The 20199-nt window shown below is 37.7% G+C and overlaps 1 protein-coding gene across 3 annotated transcripts; it reads right to left on the reverse strand.

Moving 5' to 3' along the window:
- Nucleotides 1-532: 532 nt before the first annotated feature.
- On the reverse strand, nt 533-18847 carry LOC140782317 (uncharacterized). Of its 3 annotated transcripts, XM_073128817.1 has the most exons (10): nt 16070-18847; nt 15886-15989; nt 14694-14763; nt 13015-13815; nt 12136-12338; nt 11002-11125; nt 2557-2763; nt 1822-2074; nt 1079-1327; nt 533-998 (listed from the first exon to the last, which is right to left on the reverse strand). In XM_073128817.1, the coding sequence occupies exons 1-8, from the start codon at nt 18794-18796 to the stop codon at nt 1934-1936; spliced, it is 4377 nt and encodes a 1458-aa protein (XP_072984918.1). In that variant the 5' UTR covers nt 18797-18847; the 3' UTR covers nt 533-998; nt 1079-1327; nt 1822-1933. The 3 variants fall into 3 exon arrangements, with proteins under 3 accessions (XP_072984918.1, XP_072984917.1, XP_072984919.1); XM_073128816.1 differs by lacking the exon at nt 1079-1327; XM_073128818.1 differs by lacking the exons at nt 533-998; nt 1079-1327; nt 1822-2074; nt 2557-2763 and adding an exon at nt 10483-10623.
- Nucleotides 18848-20199: the final 1352 nt, after the last annotated feature.

Here is a 20199-nt window from a genome sequence, read left to right on the forward strand (position 1 = left end):
ATTAGATAAATTTCCTTTATCGAAATCCGAGGAACAGAGAGAGCATGTTCCTTTCTTAGATCCAATGGGTTGATAAATATACCTCTCCGAGGGATATAAAAAAGAAGAAATTAATCAACTAATTCTAATTCTATCCAAGTTCTTCTCAATTGGTTTTTCCAATATGACTCTCCTTTAGCTTCGGCAAGGAGATAATAATATCAAAATTTTCCATCGATTTGCTAATGGAAGAAGACACATAAATCAGATTCCAATCTCAGACCAACAAGGACAGATCTTTACTAAGCAACACGATGATCTCAGGATCTTCAAGGAGGAGCACTACAAAATATTTTACTTGACAAAACTTCCAGCATACAACACCTCTAAGGCCCATAGAATCACAACCTCAAGGACTTGGACAAGTCCTTTTTAAAATAAAACTAAAACAAGCCGTCTTTGAAATAGATTCGAAGAAGATGCTGTGCCCAGATGGCCGTCTTTTTTCAATATGCCTTGGAAAAAAAAGGACAGGATATTGGGCCTCGTGCTATACTGGTAACATGCACAACCTTTTTTATTTAGGGGTTCTTCCCCAATTTCCTAAGAAGATGCACAACCTTGTTACATAAGAGCCGAATATCAAAAAATTAATCAAAAAACCCGTCCAACCAAAACTATACATCCACCTGTTACATATGATTACATTCTATCTGAGAAAAAAAATATAAAATAAATATAATGATGAGTGGAAAATCTCTATGAATTGCTTCTCCACAGCCAAAGTAGCACCAGCAAATATCTTCTCCTGTATGGAGTTTACTCAAGCCTCCTGTAGATCTTCTACTTTAAGAAACACAGGCTTTGGAATCTGTAGGATGAATTGTAGAGCCGAGATTTCTGAAGCCATTTTTGTCCGGAATACTTGATAATTTTACTCCATATGCATGTCAACCTTTTCTTGTGAAGCATATCATGCAGACTTTGTTTCTTAAGCTTTCTTCGATTGCTCCATTTTCCTGCATAGAATAGCAATTAAATTGCAGTTTTATTGTCAAATTTGCAGATACATAAGCTACTTTTGATACACATAGCATACATGTGATGCGAAGAGGCAAGTCCAGAATGTAACAAATACAAGCATCATATACATTCGAGAGAGTCGTAACCATCTGTGTGATATACTGACTGGTACTCCAATTCCTCCCCTCAATCAAATGCATTTCTTTCAGATCTGAATTTACTCACTTAGCTGGGAATGACAGGACGATCATTCATTTTCTTCAGATACCATAATTTGGCCAATAGGAGAGCAATGAAAAGTTGAAAAGGTTAAATAGTATTGAGCCTGCAATGTTTCAGGAGTCATGAACAGAGAAGAATTCAATAACCGCTGTTCACATTGTTTGCTAGGTCTATAATATCTATCTTCCTTCTCACGTTCTTATATTTGAAGGCACAGGGAATAGTTGAAGGCATGCATTATGGTTAATCTATTTGGAGTTGAGAAGTTTAGTGATACAAATGCCTCATTAATCCTGAGAAAAGTAAGAGATATTCTGTTGGCTTATGTGAAATTGCGATGCTTAATTAGTATATCATAACAAGGAATACTAAATTGTGCAATTCCTGGAATGAAAGATGATCTAGGCTGCTACTATAAGAAAGTGAGTGTAGTCCAGCTTCACTGAAGCAGGCAATGCAGAGAACTCAGGCACTAACTATCAAAATATTCATGGACTAAGTTGCCCTGAAATGCCACTCGGTTAATCAAACTGTAATACAATGTCATGCCATGCATTGGTGACTGAACAGATCTAATCATACAAGAGGAGCTCTTACCTCGTACATTGATCACAATCACAGAGCTCTCAAACTTTATATCTGTCATTATTGAGCTTATTGCACAGCTTCATCAAAAAAGTTAATCAACAAATTCAGCCAACTTTGACGATCACAACTGAAATATACCCAACTCCTGGCCATGCCTTGTTAGTTTAATAGTCCTTCCTCCAATCCATTGAAGGCAATAAGACAGATCAAGATTATGCAACATTTTCAGATTATCAGCATCTTCAAGTTCCCTCTTCTTATCCTGCATAGATTAAAACATGGAAGGTGCCTTAGAGCTGGAAAATAAGGCTATTGATCGCAATTGCCCTGCAGATGGCACATGACTTTCTAGAGACTATGTAGCAGAAAGTTACATTCTAGAGAAAATAACGACTTCTAATAAGAAACTTATTATGAAATTAGAGGATAGCTAATAATTTAGGACCTCAGAAGAAGAAGCAATAGTTCATAGCAGATAAAATTATGGTTACTCAATAAAAACAACAGATGGAGAATAAAGGGACAAGTATGACACATAGGAAGAATGATAAGGAAGTGTTGATAACATATCAATCAAGAAGCATCAAAGGTGCACATACTAACTATAGTTTATCGATTGACATCTTATCGATTGCTGCTTGTAAAAAACCTGACATATTACAGTCCGTGATTATTAATTGTACATGTTAAGACTTTCTGAACATCAACAAAGCAAGCATTCTAACATTCCATAGGAGAACGTACCTCAGAATTTGCAGATTTATCATGGCTTAAAACATTTGCCATTATACTCAAACGAGAAGACTTGGGTGAAAACCCTTCCCATGGAGGAACAAGAATGAGTTTGGTGCATTGGACAGGAACAAGACTTCTGCTGAGCCTCTCCCACCAGGCAGTTCCCAGCGACCACCATCTAATCATAAATCCATTCTCAGAGAAAGCAACCAACCCCTGATTCAATAGAGGCATTGTTATAATGTCTACCAAATGAACATCCTAGATTAACTATTTAGGAAGGTAAATAAACTGTTAGCCCCCATTTGGTTCTATGTTTATCTTTTTGCATATTCTAAATTGAGGAACACTATTCTATATTTTTAACCAAACATCAAATTATTCATACTCTATATCAGAAACACTATTCAAATTATTCTACACATAAGTCCAATTATAGATTTTACAATTAATTTAACTAAAATTATTTCAAAAGTCATCTCGCATCTCTGCTATCGCCCACCTATCTTATTCAATAAACCAAAAGTTCCCGCTCAATTTTTCTATCTATCTCCTCTCTTCTCTCACCCACATCTTTTTTCTTACTCAAGTATACAATGTATCCTATATAAGTATCCATTACATGCCTCCAAGAAAAAAGAACATTTAATTAAGATTTATATATCAAATCAAGGGTATTTGAGACAATTTTCACTTCTTATTTGTACCTTTACCTCTACTTTATGTCATACCAAAAGTAATTATTACACTATTATTCTAGTTTATAACCAAACATCAAGTAACACTACTCCAAATTATATGTACAATTTTAAGAGTAACAAATTAGAATAGCAACTTTATATTTTCTTTTAACCAAAAATCAATGGGCCTTAGGCTCCATGAATCAAAATGTTATTTTGTTGTTGACACCACTATTCGTCACGTTTATTCTCGTAGGCATAAGATGGCTACACTCATGGCCCTTTGGCTTAACGAGGGTTTTGACTTCTAGGGCTATTATCGTCTTTTATCTTTTACTTTGTTTTGCCTATATAAATGCTTGTAATTATCTTTTATTAGTTAATAAATATTTTGAGAGTTTTCACATATTGAGTATTTGTCGGTGGATTCTAATGTCGGTGGATTTCGATACCCCGGTTGGTGGATTCCCTAGATTTGATTATTTTCCTACTTGTTCTTCTTAAATCTACAATCGAGACGTCTTACATCAGCTTTGGTATCATAGTCAATTGTTTCCCGGTTTATAGATGCTCCAACACGCCACATCTTTTCTTCGTCAGATCAATCGCAACAAAAACACCATAGTGCTACTAAATCCGTCGCCCGTCAACATTAAAATCCGAATCCGAGTTATACGAAGAGATCACCCTCGGGAAGGAAAACAAGAAACCATTACCATCACCAAATCTCCACATAAGGTTAGGAAATCATCAAAAGTAAGTTTTATTCAATAGATCATTTTCCGTTGTAGATAAAAAAAAAAGAGAACGTCTCTGTTGAAAAAAAAAATCAAAATTTTGAAATTTAGTTTATTTGTTTCCTTTTCTATCTCTAGTTTTGAATTTCAAAATTTTGAAATTTTGATATTCAGATTTAGAAGATAATTTTTCCTTATTTATCTCAATTAGTTTCCATAATTTTAGGAATTAATACCTATTTTATCGTAACTTCCTAATTTTTTCCGAACTTCCTAAATAGGCTTTTCAAACTCTAAATTCTGATAATCTTTCCCTCCAAATCAAACACAAAACCTACACCCAATAACCCATCAACTAAACCAAACCCTTTTAAACCCAAATTCATTAACGTAAACCAAACTCATCATTCCAAAGCCAAAGCCCACTAGCTAACTAAGCCCACCAGCTCAAACTAACCTTACTGACATCGCCGCCTTCTACCAAGAGGGTCGATTATCTTGCTTGGCCCTTCCACTCCATCACGCCCTCTAACCTCTATCGCCTTATCAACGCACCACCACCTTCACGGTCACGCCACCGCTTCATTGCCAACGCCGCAACCTCCTGCAGCCTTCATCACCGCCGCCGCCACCACCTCTACTATTGTCACTATCGCCACGACCGCTACCATTGACGTTGCTGCTGCCGTTGACATTGTTGCCACCATTGCCGCAGCTGCCATCTGCCGCAACCACTGCTGTCACTGCCGCCCGCCGCTATTGTCGTCACTATAGCCCCTACGTTGCCCTGCTGCTGCCGCTATTGCTGCCACAACCACTGCCACTGTCACCACCACTGCTGCCGCCTACCGCCGCTGGAGTTGTTGCCTTTCAGCTCTCATCGCCCTGCAACCCCTGCCATTGTTGCCGCTGCCACCATCGCCGCTGCTGTCGGGTTATAGCCATCACTGTCACTATCACCATCTTTCAATGGACTTACAAAATTCAGTAACATCCATCATTTCTTTAGTATTATTTGTTAATTTTTAAATAGCAACTGTCTTTCTTTTGGTGTGGATCATAATCCTATTGAGCCTGCTATTACGTACCTACTTATATTGCTTAGTTAATCTATTTCATTGAGACAAATGCTTGAGCCTGCTATTGCTTACCTATTTATATCATTTATTAAAATCAAAATAATTAATATTAACAGTAGAACTAGCTAGGTTAGAGGAAAAATCTTGACATATCTAAAGTCTCCATCTCGATCTCGGGAGCTTATACTACTGGTTTGCGACTTTCTACTAAGTCTAACCGGCTCTTATTGAAAACTTTATAAGTGGTTGTAGGTTATTCTGTCCATTATGCTCTTATTGTTCGTTATGATATCTTAGTTTGCATATCATTATTTATTTATTACATTTATCCCTTTAGTAGTAAAGACATTACATGAATCTTCATAGTGGTAGAGTAGCCTCTAACACACCATCTTAGTCTGTTATAGAACCCAATACCATAAAAGATTTTCATCGAGTTTTACAAGAGTCTATTAAAACTATTATGACTAGATTAGACGACTTCAATGCCCATCTTGAGGCTATTGAGATAGATCGTGAATAACATGAGAACAAGAGTAACATCGGTGCATCCAACACGGATGCCACGCGTGCCACTCTTAATGTCAATACCCATCGACAGGCCCTATACTATCCTCACCATGGGAGATGTCATGAAAGAGAACCCCATAGATTATCGTGATGATACATTCGATCTTCACAATAATAGGGGTTTTAGAGGTAATACTGCCTTTAGAGAATTTCAAAACCACGAAGATCAAATTATTAAAAATATTAAGATTGATGCCCCACTTTTGACAGTCGTTTAGATCCTGTTGTGTTTATTGACTGGCTCGATGAGATGAACCACTTCTTTGAGTGGTATGATCTATAAAAAAAACGACAAATTAGATTTGTTCAAATGAAACTAGTCGGTCGAGCCAAATTGTTTTGGCAAAGTACAAAGTAAATTTTAGTGCGGTGAAATCAACCTCCCATCATACATTAGCATGAAATGTAAACGAAAAGTACTTGCCACATTCGTATCTTGGTGACCTTTTGGATCAATAGAATAATTTTAGATAAAGAAATAGGTCTGTGAGCAATTACGTCTCCTAATTTGATGAGCACATGTTGAGCTGTAATGTTGTGGAGGATGAGAGGATGATACTGAGTCGCTTTAGACATGGCCTTAATGACAGACATTCGGAGAGAGTATTCTAGATGGTTAGTAGGCAATATTTGCCTAGGCGACCAATTGGGCGCACACTTCTCAATTACGCACCTGCTGGCATAAAAGCTCTAGCAACAATAGTACTTGCCAAAACTACCTAAACTGTCGCACTTGTCCAACCTGACAAAGGAAAAGGGCTCCCACATGAAACTGCTCCTGTCAATGACCCTCATCGATGTTACAAATGTAGAGAGGTTGGTTGCGTAGCCTCAAACTATCTTTGAAAAGCCCTTTACCTTGGGGAACAGGATGAGACAATCGAGGGAGACAAGTTCAACGAATGAGTTTATAAATCTGACCCTGATAACGTCCAAGATAGTGACGATGATCATGGATATGAAAATCATACTATTAGTGTCGTTCGTTGCACTTTAACGCAACCCTGGGAGATCAATAATTGGCGAAGGAATATAATATTCCACACTTACATTAAATATGGGACCAAAGATTGTAAGGTGATTATTGACAATGAAAGCTGTATTAATGCCTTCTCTTCTAGCGTTGTATCTCGCTTAGCATTAAAATTCACATCTCATCCGAACTCTTATATGGTATCTTGGGTCATAATTCCTCAATCGCTATAAATAAGAGATGCCTAATTCCTATCACATTCCTTTCTTATAAGGAAGACATGTGTGATATTGTGCCAATAGATATAAAGCATATTATTTTGGGCCGCTCTTGATTATTTGATCATAATATTAGCATTTTTGGATGTTCCAACTCATGCTCCTTCACTTTTGAAGGCAAAAAGATTTAAGATAAATCCTATGTATCCTAAAATAATTAACAAAGATAACAAGAAACATGCTCCTAGTAAAAAGGGTTCGCACATAATAAATTTCAAAGAATTTGAAAAGGAAATAAACTAAGGCTCTGTTATGTTTGCCTTAGTAGCCCGTGAAGTTGGGAGCACTACCCTCATTTAATCATCCGAAGAAGCTACTCCCATACTAAATGAGTTTCAAGATGTGTTACTGGATGATCTGCCGGATCAATTGCCTCATTTGCACGATATTCAACATGCAATTGACTTGGTCCTCGAGACTTCTCTCCTAAACTTGCCACACTATCAAATGAGCCCCAAAGAATATGTTGAACTACAACGTCAAGTGAATGAACTTCTTATAAAAGATTTCATCCACGAGAGCCTAAGCCCTTGTGCTGTTACTGCCTTGCTCACGCCAAAGAAGGATGGGTCTTGGCGTATATCTATCGATAGTCGAGTCATCAATAGAATAACGACAAAATATTGTTTTCCTATTCTGCGGCTTGATGACATGCTTAACATGATGGCGAGAGCTTCAATTTTCTCTAAGATTGATTTTAAAAGTGGTTATCATCAAATTGGAATTCGCCCAGATGATGAATAGAATACCACTTTTAAGACAAAAGACGGATTGTATGAATGGTTGATGATGCCTTTCGGACTATTTAATGCCCCAAGCACTTTCATACGTATTATGACACAAGTGCTTCGACCATTCATGAGAAATTTTTTTTGGTCTATTTGACATTTTGATTTATAGTCGATCAAAAAGGCTTTATTTGAACTATTTGTGTCAAGTCTGTCTAGCACTTCGTGTTGTTCAACTCTATGGCAATAGAAAGAAGTGTTCTTTTCCTATGTATCAAGTCATCTTCTTAGGGTTTGTGATTACTTCTGAAGAAATCCACACCGACCCTGAAAATATTAAGGGAATTATTGATTGGCCGGAACCACGAAACATTCATGATGTTCATAGCTTTCATGGCCTCGCTACTTTTTATCGACACTTAATTCGAGGGTTTAACACTATCATGTTCACAATCACTGCATGAAGAAAGGGTATTTTCATTGGAGTAAGTCATCAAATAAGGCTTTTGAAGAAATTAAGAGGAAAATGATAATAGCGTATGTAATGCGTCTTCCTGACTTTTCTAAAATCTTCGAGGTGGAATGTGATGCCTCAAGCATCGTGATTGGCGGTGTTCTTAGCCTGGAATGCCATCCTATTGTCTATTTCAGCGAGAAACTAAATGAGGCCAAATAAAAGTACTCCACTTACGATATTCTATGCGGTTATTTAAGCTTCGCGCTATTGGCGTCATTATTTACTCCCACATGAATTTGTGCTTTTTTTCTACCACGAAGCTCTTTATTTCCTAAATTCTCAAAAGAAACTAAATTAGAGACATGCTTGTTGAATTGAGTTTTTACAGTATATTTTTGTACTTAAACATAGAGTTGGGGTTAAGAATAAGGCGACTGATGCGCTTAGCCGACGAGTTAAACCTTCTTTCTGCCATTAGCATCAAAGTCACTAGATTTGACAAAATGAAGGACCATATGACTTGCCCAGACTTTGGAGAAATCGTTCTCACTTTGTTGAATGATCCAAACTACAAGCTCTGTGTTTCCCGTATATTTGTACGTGACTTCCTAGTTTGGGAGATCCATGTTGGTGGTCTATCGGGCCATTTTAGATTTGATAAGACCATTGAAGAAGTTGAGCATCAATTCTATAGGCCAAGTCTTAAGCGTGACGTAGAAACAGTAGTTAGTCAATATAGGACTTATCAATTAGTAAATCACAGAAAACAAACACTAGACTTTACACCCTGTTACCTGTGTTTGATCACTTATGGCAGAACATAAGTATGAATTTTGTCTTGGGATTACCTCGCACCCTCAAAAAAGATGGTTCGATCTTCGTGGTTTTGAATTGTTTCTGTAAGATAGCCCATTTCATTCCTTGTGCTAAAACCTTTGATGCATCACATATGGCAAAATTATATTTTTGCTCATATAGTCAAGTTATATGGTCTTCTAAAATTATTGTATCCGACCGAGATGTTCGCTTTATAAGTTATTTTTGGATAACTTTATGGCATATAGTTGGCACAAAATTGAAATTCTCTATAGCCTATAAGCCTCAAAACTAATAGTCAAACGAGGTCGTTAACCGCAATCTTGAAAATCTTTTGTGATGTGTCGTGGGTAATCATAACAAAAACTTGGATGATATTTTTCCTATAGCCCAATTTGCATATAATAACTTCATCAATAGGTTTATAGGGCATAAGTCCATTTGAAGTTATTCATGATTTTAAAGCAGGCAAACCTTTAGATCTGTTGCCCACGTCATCTCATGCTAAAATCTCTGAGTCAGTCGAAGCATTTGTACATGTTCATTCTTTGCATCAAAAGATCACTAAGTGAATTGAGACAAGTAATCGTCAGCATAAATACATGCCGACTTGCACACACGTGCTAAGGAGTTTAATGTTGGAGATTATGTTATGATTTGTGTCAGACCCAAATGATTCCCTTTAGATGCTGCTCGAAAGTTGTATGCTCGTAGTACAGAATCTTTCTAAGTTTTGAAACATGTAGGCACTAATGCTTATGTTATTAATATTCTCTAGAATTACGGCATTATTTGTACTTTTAATATTGAGGATTTAGCAGCCTACCAACCGCCTATAAACATCCTCACTGAACCATATGCTACATCCACTACTCTTCAGACATACTTAATATACCACATACATTTCTTTTTTCCTATCTACATCACAAGAAAAGATAAATGCTATTTTAGATGATCAAATAACATTTACTGTAAAAGAAGGGGTTCATCGTTTTCTTGTTCGATGGCACGGTCGACCATAGTCTGATTGTACGTAGATTACTCGTGAGGAGTTACAGCAACTTGACCCTGACATCTTGAAGTACTATCAAAGCCGTTCACACCCCCACTCGACTGGATCGAGTTTCTTTCACCCCATGAGAGTTGGTGTGAACACTATTCGTCACGTTTATTCTCGTAGGCACAAGAGGGCTGCATCCGTAGCCCTTTGGTTTAAAGAGAGTTTTGACTAGCCTTCTAGGGCTATTCTCGTATTTTGTCTTTTACTTTGTTTGCTTATATAAAGACTTGTAATCCTCTTTTATTACTTAACGAATATTTTAAAAAATTTCACATATTAAGTGTGGTGGATTCCAACGTCGGTAGATTTCGACACCCTAATTGGTGAATTCTTCGAGTTTGATTATTTCTTTACTTGTTCTTCTCAAATCTGCAATCAAGACATTGTCCTACATCATATTTCAAAAAAAGCGATGTTGCAGTTCACATGTCTATCAAAAAAGACAGAATATTCTAATACAACTAGTGAATCTGGTAGGAAGAAAATATAAAAAGGACATATATATATATATATATATATATATATACACACACATGCTGGTGTAGACCTAAATTAAAATCACACTTGCACTTATAGTTGTTCTAAAATATAGCTAGATGATCTATTGAGTTTTCTTTCCGTAACATCCAGATGGAGCCTAGTCAATAGCAAAACATATAGTAGCCTTCTGCAATACTGTGAATTGACATCATGGTTTACTGCAATATGCAGAAAATATAATATAGTGAGATATTTGAAGCATGGAAGAGAGAAAAAGGAATATTAATCGATAGCTAGGAATTAGAAGAAGTGATTAGAGTAGCCAGAATACAATAAAATCATAAACATGTAACTATGTAAGTGGTATATCTTAATAAAACTCCCAAAGCTAAATTAATATGGAATTTATATGACAAGATATGGATGCCAGAAATCCAATTTGGATAACAACTACATGGGCAATAGTTACTGAAAGAATAACAAACCAGCTGTAAAGTTGATGCGTGACAAATCTAGAATTTTGGTTATTGAATCATAAAGTAAAATTGAATTACTAGTTATAAGTTTTGTACAATGTAAAGAGCGGTTTAGCACACCTCTCCATCTGGGGAAAAACTCAAAGCTGAAATGATAATAGTAATTTTGGTACTTGATGCTCCTTCAAGTAAACTTGGCAGACCTGGTGGTCCACTTGCATCCAAAATCCTTATTTTTGTCACACTACAGAAAATGCACTGTACTATCAGCAGAGAAATCAAAATAGCAAAGAATAGTTGCCAGGTTGAAATTGAAAATAATGCATGAGCATCAGAAAGATCAACTACAATAAGGATCAGCATCTGATATCTGTGAAGAACTTCTCCATCTGGTTCCATATAATGCCCTCATATACTATCAAGTCTCAGAAATTCATAGACGTGTCATGCATGGCAATCATCTAAAAAGTTTAAATAAGAAACAGATGATCTTAAACTTTTAGCAAAATACAATCAACAATAAAAAATGCATTGTTAGAAATTCTGATACAAGAAGCTCTAATAATCTTATAACTTTCACCCAAACAACCTATGTCTTTAGACTTAACCAGCAATTAGTAGATTATGCAATCCCAAGGATCTTAGCTACCGGTGGGGTTTCGGTCCTTTAGCTGGTATTTCTTTGGTTATTCAGATAGTTACTGGTTTTGGTCCTCAAGAATATCAGTAAGTTGGAGAAGAATCTAAACTTAAACCATCTTTAAATTGAAATGGAGAAAATGCAATTTCAGGCAATAGAAAACCAGTGATGGAAAAAGAAAAAGAAGCCACTTGGTCAGTGGAGAGGATGTATCTAAATGGCAACACTCCCAGGTTCATCTAAAATTAGACGTGGTCCACAATTTGCAAATGCAAATCTAATCACCAGTTGAGATATATAGAGTGTAGAGATAGATAAGCAAGCCACATCAGAATCCAATACTTAATGGACCTCTAAAAGTTATAAGTACTATATTAGCATTGCCTATATTAGACACTTCCACACAATCATTGAATAAGCTAAATTCTGTTTTGTTATTTAACTGATAATTTAATGTTAGTAGCTACCTAATGACGATAATTAGTTCATTACAAGCTGAGGTAGCTTTATTTGATATTGTACCCATAAAGATGATCAGTGTGGCTAATATGATTTGAAAGACCAAATATGTTAATCAACATTTGCCCAAGAAGGACAACTTTTAAACCACATACCTTTCTATGTCGTATACTCGAATGGTACTACTTTGAATATCTCCAATTGCATCTCCAACAGCCAACCGTGTAAAAGATTTATTGATAGAAACCATCGGAAATGCACGTGCAATTTCTCTTAAAGCAATGATAGAGCTGCTAAGGCAAGCCTTACGCATGACCAGATTGCTAGGATCCATAGTCTGTAAAACATAACTTACTGCCTGCAAAAATATACTCGTCATAAGAGATATGGCCCATCAAGTAGGATAAATAATTTATTTTTCTTTGACAATGTTTACTTTCAGAAAAAAGAATACAAAGTCTTCAACGAAATGAAGTACTACATCCAATACTCAGACTCCCATTAGAATGTTACAATACTATAATACAACAATGCATTCAACAACTTACATACGCATCTCCTACCTATGAAGTAAGTCGGAAGGTTGTAGCTATGCAATTATCTGGTCACAAATCTGTGTTTGTGCAGATTACATGCAGAACCATACACATTGGATAGAGAAAAAAAAAAATCTCAGCATGTCAAATCCTAGTTGACAAATTGCTAGCCAAGAAATCAACAAGTTGCTCAATGACTCCACAATGAGAGGTACAAATTATTCTTATGGATCTGTCAGGTGGTTCATTGAGGGACACTCTTAAACCATGTTTGGATAGAAGGAATAGGAGAGAAGAGGAGAAATTTAGGAGAATGATTTTCTCCCATTTGGATAGAACTTTTAGGAGGAAAATGGAGAATGGGAGAGAAAAGGAGAGATGGAGTCAAATACAAGATGGAAGTTAGAAAGCAATAAATGAGAATATAGCTACAACTATACAAGATTAATGCCAATAAAACATCTTTATTCATTGCTTTAAGCAAGTAGTGATACAAACCTTATCAAGATATGGAGCCAAGTGCTTTGGAGAGCCACGGACTACTCTAATAAGAGTTTTTAGCGATATCAGATGAACAGGAGAATCAGAGGAAGTAGCCCAAATTTGCCTTTCTACTATACCAAAATATCCCATTATATCAGCCACAGCTAAGTTTGGTAGAAGGATCCCAATCAAAGCCTCTCGGATAGTAACAGCCACTGCCTGATTATGTATTCCATTGCCAGTAGGTGTGCTACTTAAGCATTCAATTTGAAAAAGTACATCCCCAATGAGACGAGGGACTTCAGTACCTAAGCATGCTTTCCAACTGCTCTCCATTCCCTCTGCTAGTAGCTCTGCGGCAGTTGAACTGTACCGATCATTCATGGACATAACTAACTTGATTAGTTGATTAACAACCAGACTTGCAACCATATCATCAACAATGCTAGGATACCAAACAACTAAAGCTGCTGCAACAATTATATTGGAGGCCACCGCATCCTGACTTGTTCCTCTAATCCAAGATACCCATTCCTGAATCTCAAATGATTCCAACCATGAAGAAATACCAGATGGTGCACATTCATCTCTATCAATACTTCCATTCTTCATTTCAGACTTGCTAGTTAGAGATGCATTATGCATATTTGAGAAAAAATTCTCTACATGATAGGAGGGAGTTGAAGAAGAACCAGATGATTTGATTTTCTGACCACAAAGGGGACGCGGAACAGCACGAGGAGCTGCACAATGGAACAAAGAACGAGCAGCCATGCGCACATGTTCACAAGGATGCTGCCAGAAGCTCACCAAAAGCTGTTGACATGGTAGGACACAAATACTTTCATTATCACAACTAGTGAATCCATACAGAAGAAGCTACATCCACAAATATTATCAAACTCAATAAAATATACTACTATATTTGAAATGTGGGATATCAAAGACATGAGAGATTATGGACATCCACGTCAAAGTTTTAGTCCAGGAGTATCTGTGTTTTCCAGGTAGATTTTGTTACTTGAACTAGTACTCACATGTACTCATCTCACAGTACATGATAGATAAAAACAGTTGCGCAGAACTGTAGCCTAAACAGTGAACGATACTTAAGAAGTAAATCTGTTCCAATATGGCAGTAGCTAAATTCAAGCTATTTCGGCCATGATTTAAGTTCGTCTACGAGTTGTGACCACTAATTCTCAATTTGGCTATTGACTTCATTTCCCAAAAAATTATAATTTTCAAAATATTGTCTCAGCCATTGTGATATATAACTAACCAAAACCACCCCATTCATATCTTATGTTGAAGAAATGTTTTTAGGTTAAAGATTACATAACTCAGCTAAATCATCAGATGCAAATGTAAAGTGGCATTTAGACAAATCATTTGACTCATTCATTTAAAGATATATTTAACAGTTATGATGCAAATGGTGCAAGTTATGATTAAACAGTCAAACACCAATTTTATGTATTGCAGGCATCAGTAATGGATAAGATGACTCTTATCTATTCACAGATCTTTTTCAAAATAAAATATTTTTTCCTACATTTAATTTTACTACACCCACAAGAAACTAAGTTTGTAACAGTCAATGATAATAAGATACAGAATATAGACCATGGCACATACTAGATTCACTAGTACACATATGGAAAATATGCCAAACAATAAGCACATGATGCAACCTGGAGTAAAGGAGGCTTTATATCTGGAACTTTCTCTGCAAATTTCCGTGTGTAAAATGCTGCCAGGGCACTGTGAAAAAGCAAACATGAGGTGAGCAATATCCAAATTATTAAACAGTAACCTTTTTTCCTGAAATTGTGAAATAAAATGGTGCAAGTTATGATTGTACACTATATTATCAATTTTACATATTTACGGTCATCAGTAGTGGAACAGTAAGTTCATGTCACATTCCATTAGCAATAAGTGAAGCAAAGAAAAGTCCATATATCATAATTCATTTTGCAGACTTCTAGTTAACTAACTCCAAAGCACGAAATGGTTGTAGTATCAACAGATCATTACCTGATGATATCCCATTAACTGTTGCATGTAATAATTACCTCAAGGCAGAGAGCAAGGAATGGATGAGATATAGTAAATCTGCAACTTCACTAGCGCGATACAATGCAATAGCAAAAATTTGCGCTCATTAAACGCATGAACGTAAAAAACAGAAAGTACATATTCATAGTTTGTCTAACTAATAATCATTTTTATCCATAGCAACAATTTCAAACTAAGTGCTGAAAAGGACTATAGCTCAGTAGAAAGTCGAAATTACGATAGTACCAATAGTACTAGAGCATGTAACTGATGCTAGAACATTTGCAAGAAGGATGCAAGTTAATAAAACCAATATATCAGCAACATCAGTAAATTGTTTTGACCTGATCCATCTCTTTGTCCATCAAGACAAATTAGAACTCCAAATATACCACTTAACATACTGAAAAGATATAGCAATGGGTGCGATGTCATGTTATAAAGAATCTGCAGAGTCAGCGACCACCCTTGTTCTACTAAGCAATAAGACAGTCCTCAACCTCACCGTTAAGGAAGAATACAACATTGACTACAGGAGTCAAATGTCCTTGTGGCACCAAAATTTGCTCAACAAGGTACATTTACAGGAACTAACTATGCTCAGAAAATATGCACTTGAAATTGTGAGCTAAAATTTCACAATTAAAAGAGAAAATATTAGGCCAGCTCAAAATTAGTGACTAAGACAACTTGAATAATTCTTGGCAAACTACAAGGTCTTTGACTAAAGGTCTGCCAATAATATAGTATATGAATCATCATATAAAACTTATCTGATCTAATCTGGAATAGTATCTGTGGAGTAGAAAAATAAGGAGACTTTACCTGCTAGCAGTCGAACAGGAATGCGATAAACTGATCATATGTTGGGCAAGAGAAACTATAGTCAGGGATCTCATTGCACAGAATTCTGATGAGGACTTCCAAAGCTGAAAGATAAAGTGTATCTAAGAAATTTTGCAAGTACCATTCATATAACAAGTGAAGCTACAGTTAGCAAAAAACCTACCTCGAGAGTAGCCTGCATACCAGGAAACATCAATGTAATTGAGCCTCTATCTCCTGGCACACCAGGAGCTATACAAAAGCCTTCTGGCTTGCAAATATCCATCTCATCTACGAGTAATTTGTCAAGCTCATGATCAACATCCCATAAATGTAAAAAACATAAGCTGAACCGAAGCAAACGTCCTTCAAGTGATGTTTTAGAAGGACTATCAATTGGTTGGACATCAGAGCTATCATTCAGAGTTCCATCTTGAAAAGTAGCTCCTTTAGATCCATGATCAGAAACATGAGCCTTCACCTGCTTGTCACAGTTCAGCATGGCAGGTGGAAACATAAGAGCTGAAAGGTCAAATCTCAAACTTGCAATGCCAGGAAATGGGCAAGAACATTTCACAGGAAGTTTTTTCTTCTGATGAATCCTCTCAGAAGAGGCATCCTTAGCAGCATTATTCCCTAACATATCATTCTGAACCTCTTGGACACCTATCTCTGGTACCTTCCCCTTACTGCTCTGTGCTAGCGAAGCACTCAACTGGAGGTTATCCTTACCTCTATGAGAATTGCCAGCTGCAGATGACATGTTTATTTCCTTCTTGCTCTCTGTTGAATGAAATTGTGAAAAGCTTTTGTCACTTATTAAAGGAAGAAGCAATGATGACGCTGAAGTAGTGCCTCCCAAAATACTACCTGTAATAGCATTTTTGCTTATTCCCCTACAGAAATGGTCGAACATTGAGAGAGAAGCCGTTCCCCGAATAATCCGTTCTCGAGCACCTGTTTTGACATCCCAAAGGTATAAAACACTAACAGTATCATCTGAAGAATGGGGACTTCTGCACAAACAGGCTATGTACCCTTTCTTGCTGTCCCAAGCTACCATCAATGGATAACTAGGATGCCCAGGAAACATTCTCTCCACCCGCATTGTATGAAGGGAAACAAGGGCCACACAGTCATCATCCCCTACAGAGAGAAAACAGTCATTCCATGGACAGTGTGTCCAAGGTGGTGGCAGTATAATCTGCCTAACTGGAGCTACATGATGGTGCATCACTGATAGAAGACTGCCTGTGTCCAGATCCCATATACGGATAGTACAATCCAGGCTTCCTGATATCAGTGCTCGACTGAACCTTTGTTCTTCTGCACGTGCATGCATGCGATGTGCTGCCAAGCAAAGAATTGCACCTGTGTGTCCTGGAAAGAATCGTTCAAAAATGTGTGGATAAGTGCCTTCGCTACGAGATTTCGCTTCAGGGAATACATTCATAAACTGAATTACTTCTATTTCACCACTGTAGAAGCCGCAAACTACAGCATATGGAGCATAAAAATCTTCAGAAAGTACCATCGAAGATGATACAATCCTTTTGCTCATTGCCAAATAGCTGTTCTCTGGTTCAACATGTAACTCATCAAAATCTACTGGGCATTTCTTGTTTACCTCTTTTGCCTCATTAACACAGCAAGAGGGCCATGTCCTATATTCTTCACCTGGCAAACCCCCTTCTGCAAGGAGCGTGCTCAAAGGAGGACTGCCCAAGCTGTCAAACACATTTGATTCCAATTTTGGAACAACCCATCTGGACACATAAGGTTTCCACAACAATGACTCCCCAATTGCAAAGCAGTGCGAGTCCACACGAACGAGATCACTGTTCAACTGGCAAAAACGAATGTCTGCTTTCCCTTCTGGCATGGAAGTCATTGCTGGAATCTCACATAGAGGCTCAAATTCAAATATAGTACAAGAGGCCGAAATTCTATACACTATCCCTGCGCCATTAGTACTCCAGAAAGCAACTATCCTTACTGTGCTATCATCTGAATTTCCAGTTCCCAGCTCACTACCTTGAAGGAAAAAGCCACCAATGAGCCGATCCTTCGACATAGACTCCGCTTCACAAAGTGAACTGCCAACCAAAGAGATCTCACCAACAGTAATTCCATCAGATACACGTTTAAACAAACACCTAGACTCCGAAACAAGCACCAGGAGCTTCCCATCCGCAGAAACCGCCACGGCCCGAACCCCTTCGCCTGAATTCTCCCCAATAGGAGGGAAAGACGAGCTACTGTTAGAAAAGATCCCATCTTGGCCATCTTGATCAGATTCCGAAACGTCCATAACCTGTATCCGCCCATGCCCATCAACCAAGATCGCATCTTTTGTCTTCCTCTCTGCCTCCTCCGACGCGGCGACCACCACCAAAGCCTTCGGGGGACCAATTGATAGGATCCCATGGAACGCGGTCTTCACCACGTTAAGGCTATAAGAGTCAATGATGACCACGGCGCACCTCGGAGACCTCTTCCCAAAATCGTCGCCGTCCGCCGCTGCTGAGCTACACACCAGACACACGTGGCGCAGTGACGAAGGGAGACTCGACAAATGGGTGGGTATTCCTACCCAAGATGGTAGCTTCCTCCGGCGGCGGCAACGGCCGGCACCGGAGCTCCAGGCGCAGAGGACGCCAGCGGTGCAGACACTGACAATAGAGGAGGCAGAAGCGCCACCGACGACGGCAAGGCCAGAGATGGCAGCGGCATGACCGCATAGGATAGCAACGGGGCGAATCTCGGAGGAGGAGAGGTCCCACCAGATAATGGAGCCGTCGGATCCCCCAGTGTAGAGGGCAGCGGGATGGTGAGGTATAACGGCGGATGCGGTGACGTGGTGCGGCGGAGCCGCCCCCGGCCATAGGCATGCGACGGAGGGGCACTTCATGCGCGCCACCACCGTGGGGTTTGGTTTCACCGAGTTCGATGGGAAGTTGAGTCCGTTGTTTGCGTTGGTAGAAGGAAGGTGTAAGAGAAGAGTTCGAGGTTTGGGTTGGATCCGTTAATCCGCGGATCCGAGTTATCGGGTGCGAATTTAGTAACCCGGTAGCCGACGGATCCAATTTATCCAAAGATTACTTCGTTTTCATCCAGGAAAGCTTCCAAAGAAAAAAATGGCAATTTATATGCTTAAAACGTGAAGTTTGTCCTGCATTTTTAAGGAAATTGAAGAAAACAACCTATCTTCTGTTTTTATTAACATTTACACCTTATATTATTGGTATTTATCATTCAGCTACTACATTTTAAGTTTTACATTATAATGTTAGTTTTCTTAACCAAAACTAACTAACTAACTAACTAATATATATATATATATATATATATATATATATATTAGTTAGCTTAGCTTTAAATACAAAATAACATTTATACCCCTAAGGAAGCAATTTGATTATAACGACTTTTTACATATCACATCTTACATTTTACTTATTTTGTAATTCACACTCTAACTTTAAGGATTTTATAACTCAATCCCTTATTTTCTCCTATAATTCTCATTTAATACCTTGGGTTAATTTAGACAATATTAGAAAAAAAAATATTTTGTCATAATATACAAATTATTCTTATCTTCTTTATTTCTTTTTCTCTTCCCAATAAAGAAGAACAAGAACAAGAACAAGAAGAGGAGAAGAAGGAGGAAGAGGAGGGGAGATGGGAAGATGAGGAAAGGTGGTGGCAGTGATGATGGTGACGGTAATAGTGGGGGGATATAGAAAATAAGGAGGAATGGTGAAGATATTTTAGTAACTTAATCGATGTTAGTTAGTCAAAATAACGTCAGAGTGTTAAATAAGAATTATAGAAAAATAAGAGGGATCAAGTTATAAAATCTTTAAAAACAAAATGTGAATCACAAAATAAATTAAATATAGGGTGTGATTCATAAAAATCTCTAGATTATATAGCATATCATCTTCTATAAGCCATCTCATCATCTTCTTCCTCAACACTACTTAATCTTTCTCTCATCCTTTCACACTTTACCATTTTCCTTTTCCCTCTCTAACCTTCCACACTTTACCAATTTTGGATATCCAAAATATTATTTTTACCTCATCCCCTAATGTCAGTTTAATAGAGTGGAGGACGAGCAAGAAAAAATTAAGCTAGGAACAGGGGTGTAAACGAGCCGAGTCTGAGTAAGCTGCCTCCGGCTTAGGCTCATCTCAAAATTACTTTGAACTCTACTTTCGAGCTTAACCAAGCCCGAGCTGAGCTTGAGCTTGATTAGAGGATGAGGAGGCGACGGCGGCGTGGACGACGGCTTGCCGAAGGAGGATT

Source organism: Typha latifolia, chromosome 2 (assembly GCF_019914945.1).
Source record: "Typha latifolia isolate L0001 chromosome 2, TyphaL0001v2, whole genome shotgun sequence".
In the NCBI taxonomy this organism is placed as follows: domain Eukaryota; kingdom Viridiplantae; phylum Streptophyta; class Magnoliopsida; order Poales; family Typhaceae; genus Typha; species Typha latifolia.

Bases quoted from the DNA above. Each gene is read 5' to 3' on its own strand.
- LOC140782317 (XM_073128816.1), bottom strand. From the start codon at position 18,796: ATGAAGTGCCCCTCCGTCGCATGCCTATGGCCGGGGGCGGCTCCGCCG. The intron at 15,990-16,069 runs GTAGGTTTTTTG...TTTATCTTTCAG, and splicing joins GTATGCAGGCTACTCTCGAG to CTTTGGAAGTCCTCATCAGA. The intron at 13,816-14,693 runs GTTGCATCATGT...CCATGTCAACAG, and splicing joins TAAAGCCTCCTTTACTCCAG to CTTTTGGTGAGCTTCTGGCA.